At 41.1% G+C, this 18,545-nt stretch overlaps 2 protein-coding genes across 2 annotated transcripts in view; one reads left to right on the top strand and one right to left on the bottom strand.

Annotated features, from left to right (window-relative positions):
- Positions 1 to 18,545, top strand: part of cntnap2a (contactin associated protein 2a) — a 317,081-nt gene that overhangs the window by 180,235 nt on the left and 118,301 nt on the right. The window contains exons 10-11 of the mRNA XM_079661019.1: positions 7,073 to 7,222; positions 15,351 to 15,513. Of these exons, the coding sequence (XP_079517145.1) occupies positions 7,073 to 7,222; positions 15,351 to 15,513 (313 nt within the window). The remainder of the gene's footprint in view (positions 1 to 7,072; positions 7,223 to 15,350; positions 15,514 to 18,545) is intronic.
- On the bottom strand, positions 2,075 to 3,892 carry LOC307025982 (complement C1q-like protein 2). The gene is made up of 4 exons (XM_079661020.1): positions 3,560 to 3,892; positions 3,046 to 3,146; positions 2,791 to 2,913; positions 2,075 to 2,704 (listed from the first exon to the last, which is right to left on the bottom strand). The coding sequence occupies exons 1-4, from the start codon at positions 3,739 to 3,741 to the stop codon at positions 2,427 to 2,429; spliced, it is 684 nt and encodes a 227-aa protein (XP_079517146.1). The 5' UTR covers positions 3,742 to 3,892; the 3' UTR covers positions 2,075 to 2,426.

Genomic DNA, 18,545 nt, shown 5'->3' with positions numbered 1-18,545 from the left:
AAACACTGACCAAAACACACCTCTTCAGACTGGCTTTTCATTTGTGAATGATGTTGTGTTGCTCTTTTAATAATTTTTGATTCTATTATTTCTCGTTTTATCACCACTGTAAAGCTTCTTTGAGCACCTGAAGAAGCGCTTGGAAATGAAATGTATTATTAATCAAGATTCAAGTTTCGAGGCTTGATTGTCATGTGCACATTAGCTACTGTGTACTTATGGCAATGAAAAACGCAGGTCACATGCTCCTCCAACAGTGCAACATGAATATATATATAGGACATAGAATTAATAAAATAGTGAAAGAGAATGTTTTAAGATGTGCAAGTAAATAAAGTAACATATAAATAGTGCAAGAAGATATATATATATATATTGGGGGCGTGGTGGCGAAGTCGATAGGGACTTGGCTTGGCAACTGGAAGGCCACCAGTTCAAGTCCCAGCAAGACCAAGTGCTACCGAGGTGTCCCTGATTAAGGCACCGTTCCCCACACTGCTCCCCGGGCGCCGTTCAAAATGGCAGCACACTGCTCCTAACACTAGAATGGGTCAAATGCAAAGAAACAATTTCATCTTAATCTTAATCTTAAGAGTATATACAAGTAAATGGAATATTTAAATAATTTGCACGATGCAAACAGAGGAATGTTTATGGATGTTCTTTACAGAGTTCAGGTGTTTAATAGTTAACATGTTAAATGCAAAGCACACCCGGTGTTCTCCCTCCGCCCTCAGCACTCTGTCTCTGAGGCGTTGGAGCTGAGTCTGGGTGACACTCAGCTCCTCCCTCCGTCATATGAACATGTTCCTCCACTCCTTCAGCCCGGCCCAGCTGTCAGTGATGCTGCTGCTCTGCCCTTAATGCTTTAATAGACTTTCTGTGACACTTCCCTCCTGAGCCTGCTCTCTTCTGCACTGAAAGCTCTTTGAGTAATGGGAACGTGTGAAGCTCCAGCAGACTGCAGCTGCTGATGGTGGATCAATCAAACCCGCTTTCCCTCAGTCACATTTTAACCAATTCAGAGTCTGGCATTGATACAGTTAAAGGTGGCTGGTTTTCCACAGGTAGTGATAAGCCATCATACTATTGAGTTCACATCACATGTTAAAGTCATATCAGCTGTTTATCATTTTGTATGTAACACCGTGTAGTCAAACGTGGTGTTTTTATCATTGCAAGCAATACAAATAATCCAGGTTGCTTGGTTATTAATATTTCCATTTACAATTAATATATACTATATAACATTGTGTCCTAAATGGAGGAAAATATAATTCATCCTTCTTCTCTTTGGTCCCATGGTACAGTTTAAATCTAACTCTAAATTGGTTTCTTTGTATTTATTCCACTAAACTAATCATTTTAAAACCAATTTCTCTACTTGTTACGTTATAATGAGAACGACAAAAGGTGCTTTTTTAATAGAATAGAGAACACCTCTATCTGATATCTCTAAATTGTATAAGTATTGCATTAATAAAATGTTTTAACTGAGTCCAACAAATTGTTTAAAACAAAGATTGGACTAAATATTTCCCTAGTTTAATATAGTTTAGCAGGGACTGTATATAGTCCCTGAAGTGAAAAAGAAAATATATATGTAAGTTACAAATACTGTATTTGTAACTTACATATAGATTACTCTTTTAAATCCAGCGAGCCTCATATGAAATACTCTGAAGTCTCAAAAGCGAGTTTAGAGGACAAACAATAATAGAAGTTGTTGTGAATTTCATTGCTTTTTGTAATATTAATCATCAACACACTTTACCTTCGGTCTTGAATACACCAGTGGGAAGTGGAAGTTAATTGTCCTAGTGTACAGGTGTGCAAGGAATCTTTTCTGAGTTTCTTACTTCATCTAGTTTGTATTATTCATTTGTGAAAATATGCTGTCTTTCACTCTCAAATGTGGGATATAATTCAGAAGCAGTCGTCCAGCTATTCAGAGAAGTTTGCTACTCACCTAAAAGTTTAAATGCAGACCTAATTATGTTTTCCATATATTACAATTAAGACATATTTGATTAAAACAGCACTAAAGTAATTAGGTAATTTGGATTAGCTCAGTAGAGGGTTGCTTGAAAATGTCCCAAGACACAAAGTAAGCTTTTTCAGATGACTTTTTTTATAACGTTCGGATATTTGCACATAATTATGCTTATTGTCCATCTTTACAGCTGTAGACTTATTTCCAGTACTGCAAGGAGTCGATAAACAACAACACAGCATGATGATGTTCACAAATTAGTTTATTTATTCATTGATTCCAGATTCACTCGTCAACTTCTTTCTTCTTCGTATCTAAATGGCTTGATTAGACTGAGCTAGCCAAGGACAACTTTGACAAAGTAAGAATAAAATCGACACATTTAAAAGTTTAAAAATCAACCATTGGTGTTGTTTGGATTATATTTGAGGGATCACATAGAATACAGCAGGAACCCACTGAAGGTGTTGTAGGTGCCATCATTTTCAAAAAGACCACAGTTTTCATTGAGGCGCATATAGACCTCGTCTCCCTGATTCAGATGGAGAACCGCAGCATTAGAAATGAAAGTATTACCATCATTCTGCTTAGAGTTATGTATAATTCTCTGACTATTACGGTACAGGTTAACTGCCATCCACTCTCCGTGCTTGTTGTTCATAGCAGTGAAGCGGAAGTAGTAGGCTCCTCTGACGGGGGCTGTGAACACACCTGCAGCAGGGGCAGCAGCAGAGGAGGACAAAAGTCAGCTTTAATTGCCTCTTTAGAAATATTAAGATGCTTGCTTTTTTACCCACCTGTGTTTGAGCTGTAAGCCCCGCCAAGATTGGTGATGGATCTTCTGTAGACAAGTTGAGTTTCAGTAGTGTAAGGTCCAAACTTTCCTGAACTCAAAGCAGCAGAGAAAGCCACCTTAGTGCCTGAAAACACACAATTGAATACATGTTAAATAAACCAATAGTAAACACATAGTTATTTTCAAGGGGAAGTCAAACAAGTCACTTTTATGTTTAGTCTTTTATTGTTTTAAGGTTGACCATCTGTTATCATACCTGATGATCTCATTCCAGTCTCATCCAGCGTGGAAACCTCCAGCTCCGCCCTGAGAGCCGTCAGCTGCTCCTCGCTGGCTGAGACTCTGGAAACCAGGGCTGTCAGCATGAGAGACAATCATTTCTCAACCGCTCTGTCAAGATGTCCTAGTATCACCAAGTCTGTAATTTTGATACTTGTATTGTGCCATTTCAGAAAATCACTGTCTCAGCCTCCTCCGCATTTTTCTTAAATTTTAAGTCCAAATTGTGCTCTTTGTGCTTTCCTGTGTGCATGTGTCACAATAAAGAGGACTCAAATCCTCCAGCACCTTAGCTGATAATCAAGTATTTCTTAAATCAAAAATGCTCAATAGTCGTTGGTTTAAGGTTGTCAAATGTGAATATGTTCTTGTTGTGATTAACTTTTTTCACATTTTTGGGGAATTTACTACCAAAGTAGAATATCATTTGGCGTATTATCTGTCATTGCAACCCCATTCTAAACATCACAGATACTGTTGATATCTTATTGTGGTTCTCTTTCTCCAGACTGGCAACGTTGTCTCTGTGGGTCTGCAGCTCAACCTCTTGCTCCCCCACCATGTTCTTTATAGCTCTCAGCTCACTCCAGATTTCCCTCGCAGCCAGCACACTGCTCTGTGAACCTTGGTCCACTCCTCCGCCCTCTGCAGACACACAGAACAGCAGCACCATGCAGCACAACACCCCTCATTGTAAAACCTCAGCCGCCACAAATACCTGGAGGAAATGAAATAGAATCTGATTTAAAAGTGTGTCTCCCGCTGACCACAGGTGTTGTGAGCCAAACACCTCACCTATTATTTAGAATGTGCTGGGTTGGCACAAGAAGGCCCTCCCTGACCATATTTAGGAGGCGAGGCTGATGCAATGACCACAGCTGTTTATGCAAGAATGATTTCCCTTAAAAAAACTCCAATGACCCCAATGCCAACTCGGTAAAATGTCTTAAATCACTTTTATTTTTACAAATAACACTTGAAGTGATGAAGGTACTTGCAAATAAAAAAGTAGTAAAAAGGGAAATCGTACTTTGGTGTTTAATTGTGGGTATTTAATAATATGAAGTTGTGTTTATTACAGTATGCCACTATGAAATAAGTAGAGGTTTTTATTTTTTTCATTTACCTTGTTTATCCAGATTTTTAAATTTTTTTAATTTTGATATACTTTATTAATCTCCGTGTGGAAATTGTTTCTCTGCATTTGACCCATCCTAGTGTTAGGAGCAGTGCGCTGCCAGTTTTGAACGGCGCCCGGGGAGCAGTGTAGGGAACGGTGCCTTGCTCAGGGGTACCTCGGTAGCACTTGGTCTTGCCGGGACTTGAACTCGTGACCTTCCAGTTGCCAAGCCAAGTCCCTATCGACTTCGCCACCACCGCCCGATGTATGTGGGCAGCAGCTGCACACTCAATTGAACGTGTGTTTCTTATCTAGAATTCAAAAAAAAATTGCAAATTCTCCAAATTCAGTCTATTAAAATCTGACTGCAGACATAAATAATGAATAATGTTCAGTAAAGAATCCTTGAATGGAATTGTGAATCTAAATGTTTTATTGTGACCTTTAAAGTTGTTTTTCCTCACAGAGTCAGAAGTGCTAACATTTCATGAGTATCTGGATCAAATGTTATTTGAAAATTACTGCAGGTCCACATTTCATTATTTATTATGTAAAATAATTATTACCCTTCCGGATGTTTTAATGGGTTATTTTTCTGTTGGGAATACACTCTTACCACAGTTTCTAATGAGTATGTGAGAAGTGAGACAATTTTGTATTTAATTCAAAACAAAACAGAGCAGTGGTCAGCTTCCCTCTCTTTATCAGGGCCGTGTGAATGACAACTTAACAAAAAGCCATGAAACCATCTTATCTCCTCAAATCTGAACAATTATCTTTACTCCGTTATTATCTCAATTCTTTGTTATCTTTGCTTCACAGCCGGTGTTTGGGCCTTTGTGTTAGGTGTGTGTGAACGATTGCACCACATGTTTGTGTGTCTTTGTTTGCGTCCGTGCAGCAGTGAGTGGGAAGATTCAATAACACCGGCATCACACATAAGCTCATCATTCAAAGCTATTGCAGGTGATGTAAAACAGATGAGGGGACACAAGGTTACTCGGTATCTATTTTCCATTACGTTTCAGAGGTTATAGACGGGGAGGGGATGGAGGAGCACAAAGCTTGTTAGTGATTACATCAAAACTATATACAGGCGGAAATGAGATTGCCAGCGAAGCAGCACTTAAAGGTCTCTTTTAACCAGAACATATCATATCCAGAAAAAGTCTTCCTCTGATTCCCTGTCATTATTTATTTTAAGCTGTTGCTCAACTTAAATTAACGGCCTAATATATGCATAATCATATCCATGTTTGAACTGCTTCATGTGCATATTTAACCAGCATCGCCCTGAACAAGGCCACAGCGGTCACACCTCTCAGCAGGCGGCCATCTTGGCTCTTAAGTCCTGTGGTCACTTTCATGATCTCTCACACACACACACACACACACACACACACACACACACACACACACACACACACACACACACACACACACACACACACACACACACACACACACACACACACACACACACACACACACACACACACACACACATGTGTATCGTCCCCCTGCTGATGGAGATTAATTAGTGTAGACTCCCTACTGACACGAACTCCAGGCGCTCAGAGGGCATTCTGGGAGGAAATAAAAAAAGTGTCTCTTTGAGAGGCTGAGCGCGCACACTCTTACACACACACTCTTACACACACACTCTTACCCTACACACTCTTACACACACGGGTCCCATGTATCGACACATGCAGCAAGTTGAGGTACATGTGTATCGACTTGCATACTGATCCATGAGTAAATACACTCTGCTGCAATGGATTTGTGACATGTGACCGTACCTTGAACTGTGTCCTCCCTATCGATGCATTACGGTCCGTGAAGCAGGGAGTGGAGCTGAATTCAAAAAGACAGACAATGCAGCAGATGACCACAAGAGTGGAGAGGAGACAGAGAGAAAATAGAGAAAAGTGAAATGTAGGGAAGGAAATAAAGATGGAGCGACGGGAGAAAGAATCAGGGACAGAGAGGGAGGCAGGGAGGGAAGGATGAATAGAGATTGGTGTCAGTGGGAGGTGATGTATAGAGGGGAGGGTGATGAGAGTGAGCCGGCTTCTCTCTCGGCTCCAGTAGTAATGTCCCTTTCCAAAACATCACTCATATTTAATGGAGCACGGCTACAAGGGAAGAGAGAGAAAGGACAGCACAAAACTTGCATACACTCACACAAACTCACACTGCATTGACATATAAAGAGCGCTCAAACCCTGCATGCACGGATAGAAAAAACACACACACACACACACTCAGATGCAAACAGGGTTTTCTGAGAGTTAATGGAGTCGAGACACCGAGGCCTTGAGACTGGAAGCTGGGGGAGAGAACGAAGGCAACAAAAGAGAAGTGAGGAAGAGTTTGGGAGCATGTGAAGTGAAGAAAACATGCGGTACAGACAGGAAGATGTTTCTTTACAGAACATGTCTCCCCTCTGTCTGAAGCCACGTTCGCCAGGCAGCTGAGATGGAGGCATCAGGGAAAAACACAGCAGTTCAATGTAGAAAGTAAACAGAGAGAGATAGCCGCACATCACTCACAGAAATTGTATTTCCTACTTTCACCACCCACATCCCTCTGAGTCCTCCAGGCGTCTTTTTCTTATGTCGGGTCCTTGACTTTCTCCTCTATTCTCCTACAACAGAGTTCACCAGGCTTCAATGTGGACCTGTTCATGAATTAAATAATGTGCTGGTGCTTTTTTATTTGACTTGGATCATTATGTTTTTGCCGGAATCAAAGTCTCACTGGAAATACTAAAATACTAAATAGCAAAATCTATCAACTAAAACTTTGTTCTCAGCAAGAGTTGTTCACAGTTTGCAGTGTGTGTTTTCTGAAGGTGTTTTCATTTTTGCACCCGCTCCAGGTTCAGGCCTCAACGACGGCCAATGGCACGCCATACGTTTGGTCGCCAGGGAGAACTTTGCCATGTTGACTATAGATGGCGAGGAGGCGTCTGCAGTGCGCTCCACTTCTCCTCTCACCATCACCACGGGGGGAACCTACCACTTAGGAGGTAAGGGTCACACAAACACCTTGCCCACAAAATGTTCAAAAAGCCTTCACCCTCAACTCCATTTATAGTCATCACATCACATTGCTCTCCAGTGCACATCTGGGAGGCAGATATTGAGGCATCAGAGTCAGTATGCTTACTGACGTAAGAATGTTGTAAAAATGGGACATCATCATGAAACCGAATCCAGTTTACATCACTTTTCATTCAGGGTTTGGTGTCAGTCGGCTTCTTAAGTTATTCTAAGAAATATTATCATGCAACTTTAGTTTTTGGTAGCTTTGGTAGTTGTCTAGAAATCACGGCTCCTAACCAGCTGCTAGAAACTTCTGTCTGCCGTCATCATGCTTTCTCACAAGTCGTTTCCCTCCAGTTTACTGCACTATTCAATAGGTAACCATGAACTGTCTTAAAGGTTCAATCTTAACTCCGATTGTCTCTGAAACATCAACAAGATGTGCTTTCCATGTCTTTCTAGCCATCTTCAAGTCCAAATACTCTTTGCTTTAAATGATTGTTGGCATTATGGTGAACTGTAAACAATAATGCTAACAGACTCGTACAGATCCCCAATAGCCAACAAGCTTCTACCTGCCTACTGTAAAACAATATTTATTGACAATTCATAGAACAATCCCTTTGGGCCAGTCCTCAATGTGTTCCAAGAAACGTTTTATTGGTCTGTGTGTTTGCGGCGTAATATGTCTAAAAATCATTTATCTCCACAATGATATATCCCAGTGGCCAGAGTTCAGGAAGTTTCTCACTTAGCGAGAGCTCAGACCCAACCACATCACCAGAAACACACACACACACACACACACACACACACACACACACACACACACACACACACACACACACACACACACACACACACACACACACACACAAGCAGCAGCCACAATCTGTCTGAATTAGGAAGACGCCAGGTTAATGATGCCAGACACTGCTGTCCGTCTGTTGGAAGATGGTCCGTGTCTAAGTCCGCACGTGTGACTGGGTGTGTGTGTGTGTGTGTGTGTGTGTGTGTGTGTGTGTGTGTGTGTGTGTGTGTGTGTGTGTGTGTGTGTGTGTGTGTGTGTGTGTGTGTGTGTGTGTGTGTGTGTGTGTGTGTGTGTGTGTGTGTGTGTGTGTGTGTGTGTGTGTGTGTGTGAGAGAGAGAGTTGGCACCTGTATGAAATTACAGTAACTGAGAGAGATAGTCTGGCCTCTGATGGCTCCTCTCTCCCTTTTTCTATCAGAGAATAATCTCCTCCATCAAACAAGACCATTTCCCCCAGGCCAGTCAATAAAGATCAGAGCACCTCTCTCACACACACACACACACACACACACACACACACACACACACACACACACACACACACACACACACACACACACACACACACACACATCCTGATTCTTTTACTATACGGTGCCCGTCTTAATTTACTGTGAGTGAAGCGCCCTGAAGCCTGTGATGAGTTTCTGCTTTTATTTATAAAAACCTGAGCTTGTGAGGCCATGATTTCACTCAGGAAGCATCCTCAACTCTCATTTTTTCAGCATTCCTTAATCCAGCGTGTTGCAGAATCACTCAATATTAACACTTAATCCTTTATTATGGCTTATCCCTCTTTCACTCCAACTTTCCTTTTCCTCTCCACTCTTCTTCCGCCTCACCCTCTCGTCTCGTTTTGATCCAATTGGTGATTTATTGATTTTGGTAAGCTGAGTTGGAAATCAATAGAGGCTGAGAGGAGAGGATCTCTGTAATATCTTCACCTCGAGAAGAGGGATGAGGAGGCAGAGGGAGAGAAAGGAAGAGTCAAACTGAAAAGTAGAGATCAGGAATGAAAGTTTGTGGCAGAGAAATGTAAAAGAGAGCAGGTTATTATGTCAGAGCTAGGCTTAAGAGACAAGGGGAAGGGACAAATATATTCTTAGCAGCTGAGAGGAATTGTGACATTGAGACATAAAATCCCAGAGGCAGAATCCGCACGGCTTCAGAGGAAACACAGGGCTCCAAATACAAGTTATCACATATTCAGACAGGTAGATACACACTGTACGATGTGTGCTTTATACAAAATACTGACAACAAATCCTTGCTTTTACTTGTCCCATGTGCATACTCTCTCATACAGTACATGCATAGCTACACTACAGAGGAATAGCACTATGCTGTTTCAGTCGTTTTCCCCCATGCAACATGCATAAGGCTTTTGGCAGCAGCTGTGTCTGGGGTTTTACTTGATACTTAGTTTTACATGACACGGTGCATCCTGAGGAGCGGGGCCGCCTGGTGGTAAACACACGTCTGAACGCTGCAGGGGCGACAGATCCGCTGATTATTACTGTGGCAAGGACTACTAAGAGAATTTGGGACGCCGCTTCACAGGCTGCGGGAGAAGTTTTAGGAAGACGTGTTTGGAGCTATTTCAACCAGTTCAGACTCGGTTCAGACACGAGGTTTCTCCGGGAATTATTTTGCTCCTAACTCTTTGAAAATCTGATTTGGTTTTAGATTTATTCAGCATCTGGGTCTTCCATGTTTCATGATATGATTTGACTTTCTGTTGCCTTCTCATTACCACATACTTGCAATGACAGCCTGAAGCAGTAAGCATCAAACAGTGTATGTGCGTGTGTGCGTGTGTGTGTGTGTGTGTGTGTGTGTGTGTGTGTGTGTGTGTGTGTGTGTGTGTGTGTGTGTGTGTGTGTGTGTGTGTGTGTGTGTGTGTGTGTGTGTGTGTGTGTGTGTGTGCGTGCGTGCGTGCGTGCGTGCGTGCGTGCGTGCGTGCGTGCGTGTGTGTGCGCGTGCATGTGTGTGGGAGTTTTGACCAAATGCTCTAAAACTCTAGCATACACACAGAAACACACTTATCGGACAACTCTGACAGAATTTCTAAAACATTTATTCCAAACCCTCCGCCCCATCACATTGAGCGGCTAATTTCCATACAGGCACAGAGGTAACCGAATAATTTAGTGAGTGTACAAAAGATGGGTTAGCCTCTGGCTTGCCCTCAATTAGTCTCTCTGATGGCTGAGCTTCATGAGTCAGAGAGGCGGCCGCATTAAGCTGTCCAAAAGCTCTCTAACAATATCCCATCAGCACTTTATACATGTGACTGTTCTGTCAGTGGGCCGCAATTAGCAGAAACCCCTCGGCTTCACGAATTGTTCTTCTATGGACAGGAAGAGGCTGCAGATTGATGCTGGGAGTCATTTATTTGGCTTCAGTCGTCCAGGTGGCCATCTGCTCACACTCTCACCGCTTTAAGGCATCAACCTGCTGTGTTTCAATGTGCTGTTGAGCAGTGGCCAGAGAGTGAACCAGACTTTGGTAAAACAGCTTATAACACTTCATTGGACTGTATAAAAATCACTTTTGAAGAAACACAATGAAGAATTTGTTATTTTCGTAAATTAGAACCCCAACAGTTTCAGACTGCGATGTATTTTTACACTACTGTCATATAATTGGACATAAGTATGTAAGTAAGTCATTTTAAGGGGCCCTATTTTTGCTTTTGGCGGTCTCTTAATGGTGAATTATTGACATCACTATACAACACTCGCGCTTCTATTGGCGCACCCATTGTACGTGGGACATCTCTGAGCGGTCGACCAATCACAACAGAGCCGGCCAGCTAACCAATCAGAGCAGACTGGGCTCTGGTTTCAGACAGAGGGTGGAAATAGATGCTGCAGCACAGGCAGTAGGAGAACAATAAAGAGCATGGAGACATGTCATAGGAGAGACACTACATACATTTATGAAACCTGAAAATTAGCATAATAAGGCCCCTTTAACTGTGTATTTGTTAAGATGGCATTGTTACAATTGATTATAATGTATTCAATTAAGAATACAAAAGACAAGTGTTTTTTTGCCAGTGAGGCTTCTGTTTGACTTCTGCAACAGCAATCTAACAGGTCCCCATTCAATCTTTGCTTTAATGCATAAATATACATTTGAATCAAGAAAAGCTAATTTTTCAAAAACACAACATCCTGATGCTCTTAGATAACATTAATATTAATAACGTTGAGCTGTAATGCGAAGACAAGCGTACTGACATTTAAAAATAGTTAATTAGGGCTTTAATTAACGTAATAAATGACTTCATTTGCATAAGTGGTTATGTTTAATGTATTTTCATGACTGTGATGGGCTTTACGCAGCTCAAGTACCATTCGCGAAAAGTTGAAAGGCTAAATTATGCGGACAATTACTTCTTCCCGTCTTTACTTCTCACTTCTGTCAACTTTTTTAGTTTGTAACATTATTTAAATAAAGTTTTTAAGTTATTCTTTAATAAGAAACATTGCTCTTGTTTTTCACACAGTGAAAGGCCTCTGTCATCTTATTCTCAACTATGTCCTCTTTTTTCATTCTGTTCTTCTCCTCCATTTTCCCCAAGCCCTCATCCATTTATCCTCTTTAACGGGGTCGACTCCTTCCTCTGACTCCCCTCCCCTCTCCTCCTCTCTTCTCCTCCCCTCCGTCCTTGGTGCATCTGCTTTTAGAGGCAGCCTCCTGAAGCCAAAGCCTATTTTACGGGCAGTAGTTTCTCACTCCCGACGCTGCGCTTAGAGAAATTAGTAAGTGACTGACACGAGACATCCACAAATTGAATTTCTGGAGAGGGACGGACACTCACACAAACACAGATGCACGTACACAGGCCATAAAGTCGTGCTCTTTCCTCCGCAGGGAGCAGGGCACAAATGAATATACTAATGAGAGAGTAGTCAATTATGGGACGTTCCACCCCGAAGCGTTCGATTGTTTCATAACTAAAAAAAGTTTCATTTATTCGTTTTTCAATCTCAACTTCTTTACCGATTTAATATACCTCTGCTGAGTTGTTCAATCATTTCTTAGCTCATTGCCTCTTTTGTCACCATTTTGTAAATGTCATGTTCTCCCTCACTTTCATTTTACGTGAATGATTAAGTGAAAGCCTGCTTTATAGTATTTGACAACGTAACATTTCCTTCCATCTTAAAAGTGTACTTAAGTGTTCTATAACGAAATAAACCTTTTAAAATGAAGTGTTACGAAAAAACACTCCAGCTAGGTCTCTTAAGGATGTGCTGTCAAAAACTTATATATTCCTGAGACTTTGTGGGAATGAATACTCACTTTTCATGTAATAGTAGAAAGGTAACAATATATTCTGGGTTTTATAAGAAGTGTTGAATTGGAGGTCCACCTGTCAAGCTGTTTGTGCTGATTGTACGTTGCACTTTGGCACAGTGTGTGCAAATCCACCATAGCGAGTACAAACTGTTCTTGACTTTATGTGCAGGAGTCTTTCAGCACATGAACCTCATGTTGGTTTGAAGCTGCTCCTACAGGTTGTTTTTTTTTCAACTAGCAGCAGGTGGTTAATAGATAAGCTCTTCCTGCTGTGAATTTCGTCAAATCTACATATTGTTATTGGCAACACATCTCCTCTGAATGTGTGGCAGAATCGCAGCCTCTGAATATTTGTTTAATTTTTGATTCTGGCTCACCTCCAGCTTCAGAAATGTGCCTAGACGTGGAAGCAAATGCTTTTCAGCCTGAGATGGTGTTCAGGTAGCAGGGTGTGTATTGTACTGTGGGGGGAGGGGGGGGTGATGGAGTGCCAGCAAGACAGCGAGGGATTACTGCTGCTGTTCCAGATCCAGAGGGGTTTTCGACATAGAGCTTTTGTTTATACTACAAATTAAAACCACACAGAGTCATCGCTTTCGGGAATAAAAATAAAATGTGGTCAGACTGTTAGCCTGGTTTTAAGCTCCGGGCGAGTGTGATGTACACAAGTGTGACCGCTGTGTTTGCCAAGTGTTTGTCTCTGTTTGACTGGGCCTCATTAATCTCAGTCTGTATCTTCCTCTGTTTGTCACTTCGGCCGCAATACAGCGTTCTGAATTACACCATGATTCATTGCTGGTCATGGCTTCGGAGCGGCGATAAGGGAAAACATGGTGCTTTGACCAAGCATACAGCATGACTAGTCCGGATACATTTCCTCTCCGTCTAATTTAGTCTACTTATATGCATTTAATGCACAAATTAGTATGATGCAATGCCCAGATGAACATTTATAGATTTAATCAAAGTGACACCAGGGAGCTGCCAACGTGGGGATACAGGAAGTAATGTGGTTACCTGAAAGTGCTTTAAATTAGATTGCAGATTAGGGCGAGGGATAACAGAATTTCTTTTTTCTTTTAAGATTCAAGACTCATTTAATCCTCCAGTTTCCTGACGTTTTCTGCAATGAAATGAATCCAAAGCCCATCTATCAAATGGAACAAAAACACCTTCAGTAGAAATGTATTTACAAAAAGGAAAACATAATTTGTTTTCAGTAAAAATGTTTAGCTATGAGACCTCCATCAGGTGACACAAGTAGGTCATTTTTGTACGGTTAAATTGGAAAAACTAAATTGGTGGTCTAGATGGAATAACAGAGCAACGCCCCGCTGTTATCTTTCACAGCCTAGCAACATACAAACGCTCCTCCATGAAGTCGTTCCATGCGTTGCGCCATTGGATCTGCCAAACTGTCAGGAAGGCATGCATTTCCTTTGCATTGATACGCAACCCGCAGAATACAAAGTGCTGCCATCCAGCTGCAGTCTGCTCTGCCTCCCATCTTATTTCTATCCCTCCCCTCTCACTGTCTGTCTCTCCCCCTCCTCCCCTGGAAAGACAGCAGACAGGTGTGGCAGGAGAGGAGACAGATGGCAGGAGAGACTTCTGGGGCAGAAAATAAAATCAGAAGATGTGAAGAAAAGAAGGAATCCAACTGAAACACACATTTTACATTCATGCTGCTTTTTTCTAAACCACCCACATAAACTATACTATAGGTACACATACACACACACACACACACACACACACACACACACACACACACACACACACACACACATATACACGCAATGTATATGACCTCCATAATAAGCCTTTTTGATGCGTTGGCCTTGAGGCTAATAGGCATGCTGGAGAGTGTGACAGCTTATAACATCACGATGATGGAGATGTCATTGAGCGGCAGTGTTTTATGAGTGACCTGTGTGCTTGTGGCAGAGATTGAATTTCAGGTCCTCGTATCCCATATCTGACTAGGCAGGTATACTGTAATAACGCCTGAAGATTGACACACATGCTGTACAGCGCACACGCACATAAGGAGTGTAGAATTCACACACACACCTTACTGTACACCCATGGATTTTAGCATACACACACACACACACACACACACACACACACACACACACACACACACACACACACACACACACACACACACACACACACACACACACACACACCTTTTGCACGAGTTTTTGTCCTAGCCTTGTCCTGGTTTCAGTCAAGGCCCAGTGCCTCTGGACGGACCATTGACTCTTGTATCTCATAAAGGTGGCGTATATGGTAAAACCTATATGTCCTCTAGTGTAATGCAGCCCTATATTAAGGCTAATGGGCCTTGTGGGTAAGCTCTAAAACAGGAGGGCTGATGAACGTTCACAGCTTTAAAAAGTGACAATAAGCAGGTCTGTTGTTCCTCGTCAAGGATGATGTCGTTGTTAAAGCTGATGTCTGCTTCTACAGAAGGTCGTTTTCTCGTGATGTGTTTCAACTCGTCGATAGAAGGAATCCATCTTTTCTTGCTTATGGTCATCTTCCCTCACCCTTTTCCCTACGAAAGAATGCAACCTCTACTATTTAGAAATATGTATGGCTATTTTACTTGCATCCTTTGGTTACTATAACCCTTTATGAACACACTGTTAGAAATACACTACATGTATACAGTTTTGTACATTTCAAGTTTTTAGACTGGAAGTGTAAATATGCACATTGACATTGGATTTTATCTCGTTGCAGTCATCGCTACAACCTCTGCTTTTACCACTCTTATTTATTTATTTGAGTCTATTTTGTACTGCAGTGAGAGTTGCCAAAGACATTTCATTGTACTTTGTATGATGACAATGCAAATATATTCTATTCTATTCTTTCATTTGAGCACAAGCACCTTAAATGATGTTCTGTACTCACATCTCCAGCTCTCTGTAATGTGTAAAATAATCTGTAACAAAGGTTTATTTTTGATGGTTTCAGGATATTTCCTCCAGACGCTCTTCCCGCCCTCGCAGCGCTCCTTCCAGGGCTGCATGCAGGCGATCCTGCTGGACGACCAACCGGCTGATATGCACGCGGTGGAGAAAGGCATTATGGGTGCTTTTGAGAACGTCAGCCTGGATATGTGTGCAATCATAGACAGGTAAGAGTGATAATGCCTGCATGCACTCACATCCAAACAATCATTCATAAATGTAAATATACACATCCGTTGTATGCAAAGCACTAAAACAGCGGGTCAATAGTGACATAAATCAAATGGTTTTAAATTAGAAAAGTAATATAAACAGAGTCTAAATTGTTTCTAGAGATATATGAGTCAAGGCTGCTGTGTGTGTTACTGCAGTATAATACATGTGTGTGTGCTTGTCATACTGATAAATGTAATGTATGATGCTATTTTTTCATTTTAAACTCAAATAAATGGCTAGGTTCCTCCTTGGAAAACTCTGTACAATCTCAAGCAAACATCAAGAAATTGCCGCGCTATTTTTTTATTATGAGTATTGCAAAGCTGGATATTCTGCACAGCACCTCCTCATGTTGGCTCTCTGGAAACATTCATTACTACATGTTGACACTTCAATTTATTTCCTTGTCATCTACTAGACAAATACATCGGGAAGGATTTGCCTCATATGGAATCATCAAAAGCTCAATTTGCTGAATCTGATGCCTGTGTGCAAAACGTTTAAACTTCGAAGAGGGCTTTGACCTCCAGGAATTAAGCCGTGTCTTCTGTAGACCGAGTTATGCGAGGAACTTCACTGATCTTTAGAAACGGGAAGCACGATCGCACCGTGCAGATAAACGTAGGAAGCTGCAATTAGGAGTTGACCTTGTGCTGATTGGAACAACTTCTTCCCTGAACTGAGAGATTTGTTTCCAGGTTAGACTTGTCAATAACACTTACCTTCATCAATACCCTCTCTCTGAGAAGTAGACACCAGCTGCCACTGCTTGATTAAGATCAATGTTGTCCTCACTTCAAGTGCGGTCTGGATTATCTGGATTCTTCCATTTGGACCAAAGCTTGAGCCATGTTCATTCACACTGATACGAATGTGTCAAATGAAAGTGAAATAATGAGTCATAACAAGCTACTCATTTGATCCATTGTTAGTATTAAAGTATTGATTGTCCCTGGACTGTCATTTTCTTTAGCATTTTCAAAGAAGCTACTCTCTAAAGCTTCACTGTACTCAAGGATTTAAAAAAAAAATGTTTTCACGACTATACAATTCTGAAAAAAAGGTGTTTTACTTATTACATTTAACACTGCCTAACACATTCAGCTCTTACATTTTGATGGAGCCCATCTAGGGATTAGTTTATGGATTTGCTGGCAGCCTTCTGTTATCATTTGTTTGGCATTGCATTGCGAGGTAATGTAGAAATGATTGTTCTTGCAGATTGTGGTGTATTAGCGCTGAGGGTGGTTACTAGCAGCTGTGCTCAGACTTTTAGAATGAATTCATGTTAAGGTCCTTAGCTGTTCACAACAGCCTCCGACCTTTAGCCGCATCTCTGTTGTGTTGTGTATCGGCCCGCAGTGTGCAGGTGGGCCCTGTGCTGCCATGGAAGATGAATGGGTGCAGTGTTACCATCCAACTAATCAGAGTGTCTTTGAAGACAGTTCAATAGCCCTGTCTGACCTCCTTTTGATCAATGCCGTTCCACTGTGGGATTCTGTTGACGGTGGGAGAAGCAAAACGGGCACACAAAGGTATAGCATTCAAATTCCCACAATCCACAATCCTGTAGGGGCTCTGCAACACACTCACATGGAACATAAACACACTCTGGAGGTTTTCCTTTGTCTTCATCGATTTTTCCTCAGAACATGAAGTCGGTATAAAGTACCTCTCAGCATCATAGAGCATAACGTCTTTGGGATTGTCAATGCTCATCAATGACATAATGCCATTTAAACTGCACTTGTTAGCGTTATGCAGATTTAACATTCCAATACATTACTAGGAATTTCCTTTTTTTGTATTTACAGTAAATGCAAAAAGTCATGGTTGAACATTATTTAAATACCAAAGGTCGGGCTCAGAGCTCACTCGTATATTAATTAATTTTTCTAAAGCACTATTAGATTTGCAGGCAGGTAAATGTGCGATGTGTCACTTCAGTGTATATTTCTGCATCAGTCAGCCCCAAGATCTCCTTTGATAAACGAATTATTTCAAATCTCATTTCTCTACCCATTTCCTTCTGCAGCAGCTATGTCCCTCCCTCATTCTGCCCACACTTACAATGCATTTATAAAACTCTATTTTCTCCGAGGCTTTATTAAACAAGGACCAAAAGCATTGATCTGTAAAAGAGATGAGATGATTTATGCCAGATTTAGCTTTAAACTAATGTGCAGGTACACGAAGAACAATTTGCAGACATCAATTTCCATGCACACCATAACGTTGTCTCTGACAAACCATCAATTACCGGTACACACAAATCTACACATTGACTTATGAATCAGCCACATGCATCCAGTGAAACTATAAATCTACAATGTATCACAATGAAAAACCTGAAGCACGATACATTTCATGTCGACAATACGGCTTGCCCAATATCCGTTTTTGGTAACACTTTATATTAAGGTACACAAATGAACCATCAACTAGTTGTTCATCAACATGCATATTAGTCATTATAAAACACTTATTAATGCCTTATTCTACATGACCATATTCTACAAGTAATAAGCCATTAGTTGAGAGTTTTTCCTTAATAACCCTCTAATTAGTGCTTATTTGTTGCAAGTAAGGAAGTTATTGTACATGAGTTTGGGTCTTAATATGCTCTGCTCAATATGGGTCTAATAAGGCAGTAGTACCACAAGAATAGTAATTCTCCCATAATAACACTTAACAAATATAATCTATTCTTATGTAACAAGACATGAAACTATAAGTGTTAACTGTGTCTAATTAACTCAAAATTAAGTATGTAGAATATAGTCATGTAGAATAAGGCATTAATTAGTGTTTTATAATGACTAATATGCATGCTAATTAACAACTAGTTGATGGTGAATTTGTGTACCTTAATATAAAGTGTTAACCCCATTTCTTGCACCTCAGGGAAAATATTGAAAGTCTGTATCGGCAGTATGTACTTGTGTCAGCCTCATAGTTACTGGAGGCAGCCATTGTCTCGTCT

The sequence above is a fragment of the Notothenia rossii genome (genome assembly GCF_949606895.1).
Source record: "Notothenia rossii genome assembly, chromosome: 12".
Classification (NCBI taxonomy): Eukaryota; Metazoa; Chordata; class Actinopteri; order Perciformes; family Nototheniidae; genus Notothenia; species Notothenia rossii.
Note: the sequence above shows the minus strand (reverse complement) of the source record. Positions and strands in the feature narration are given on the sequence as shown.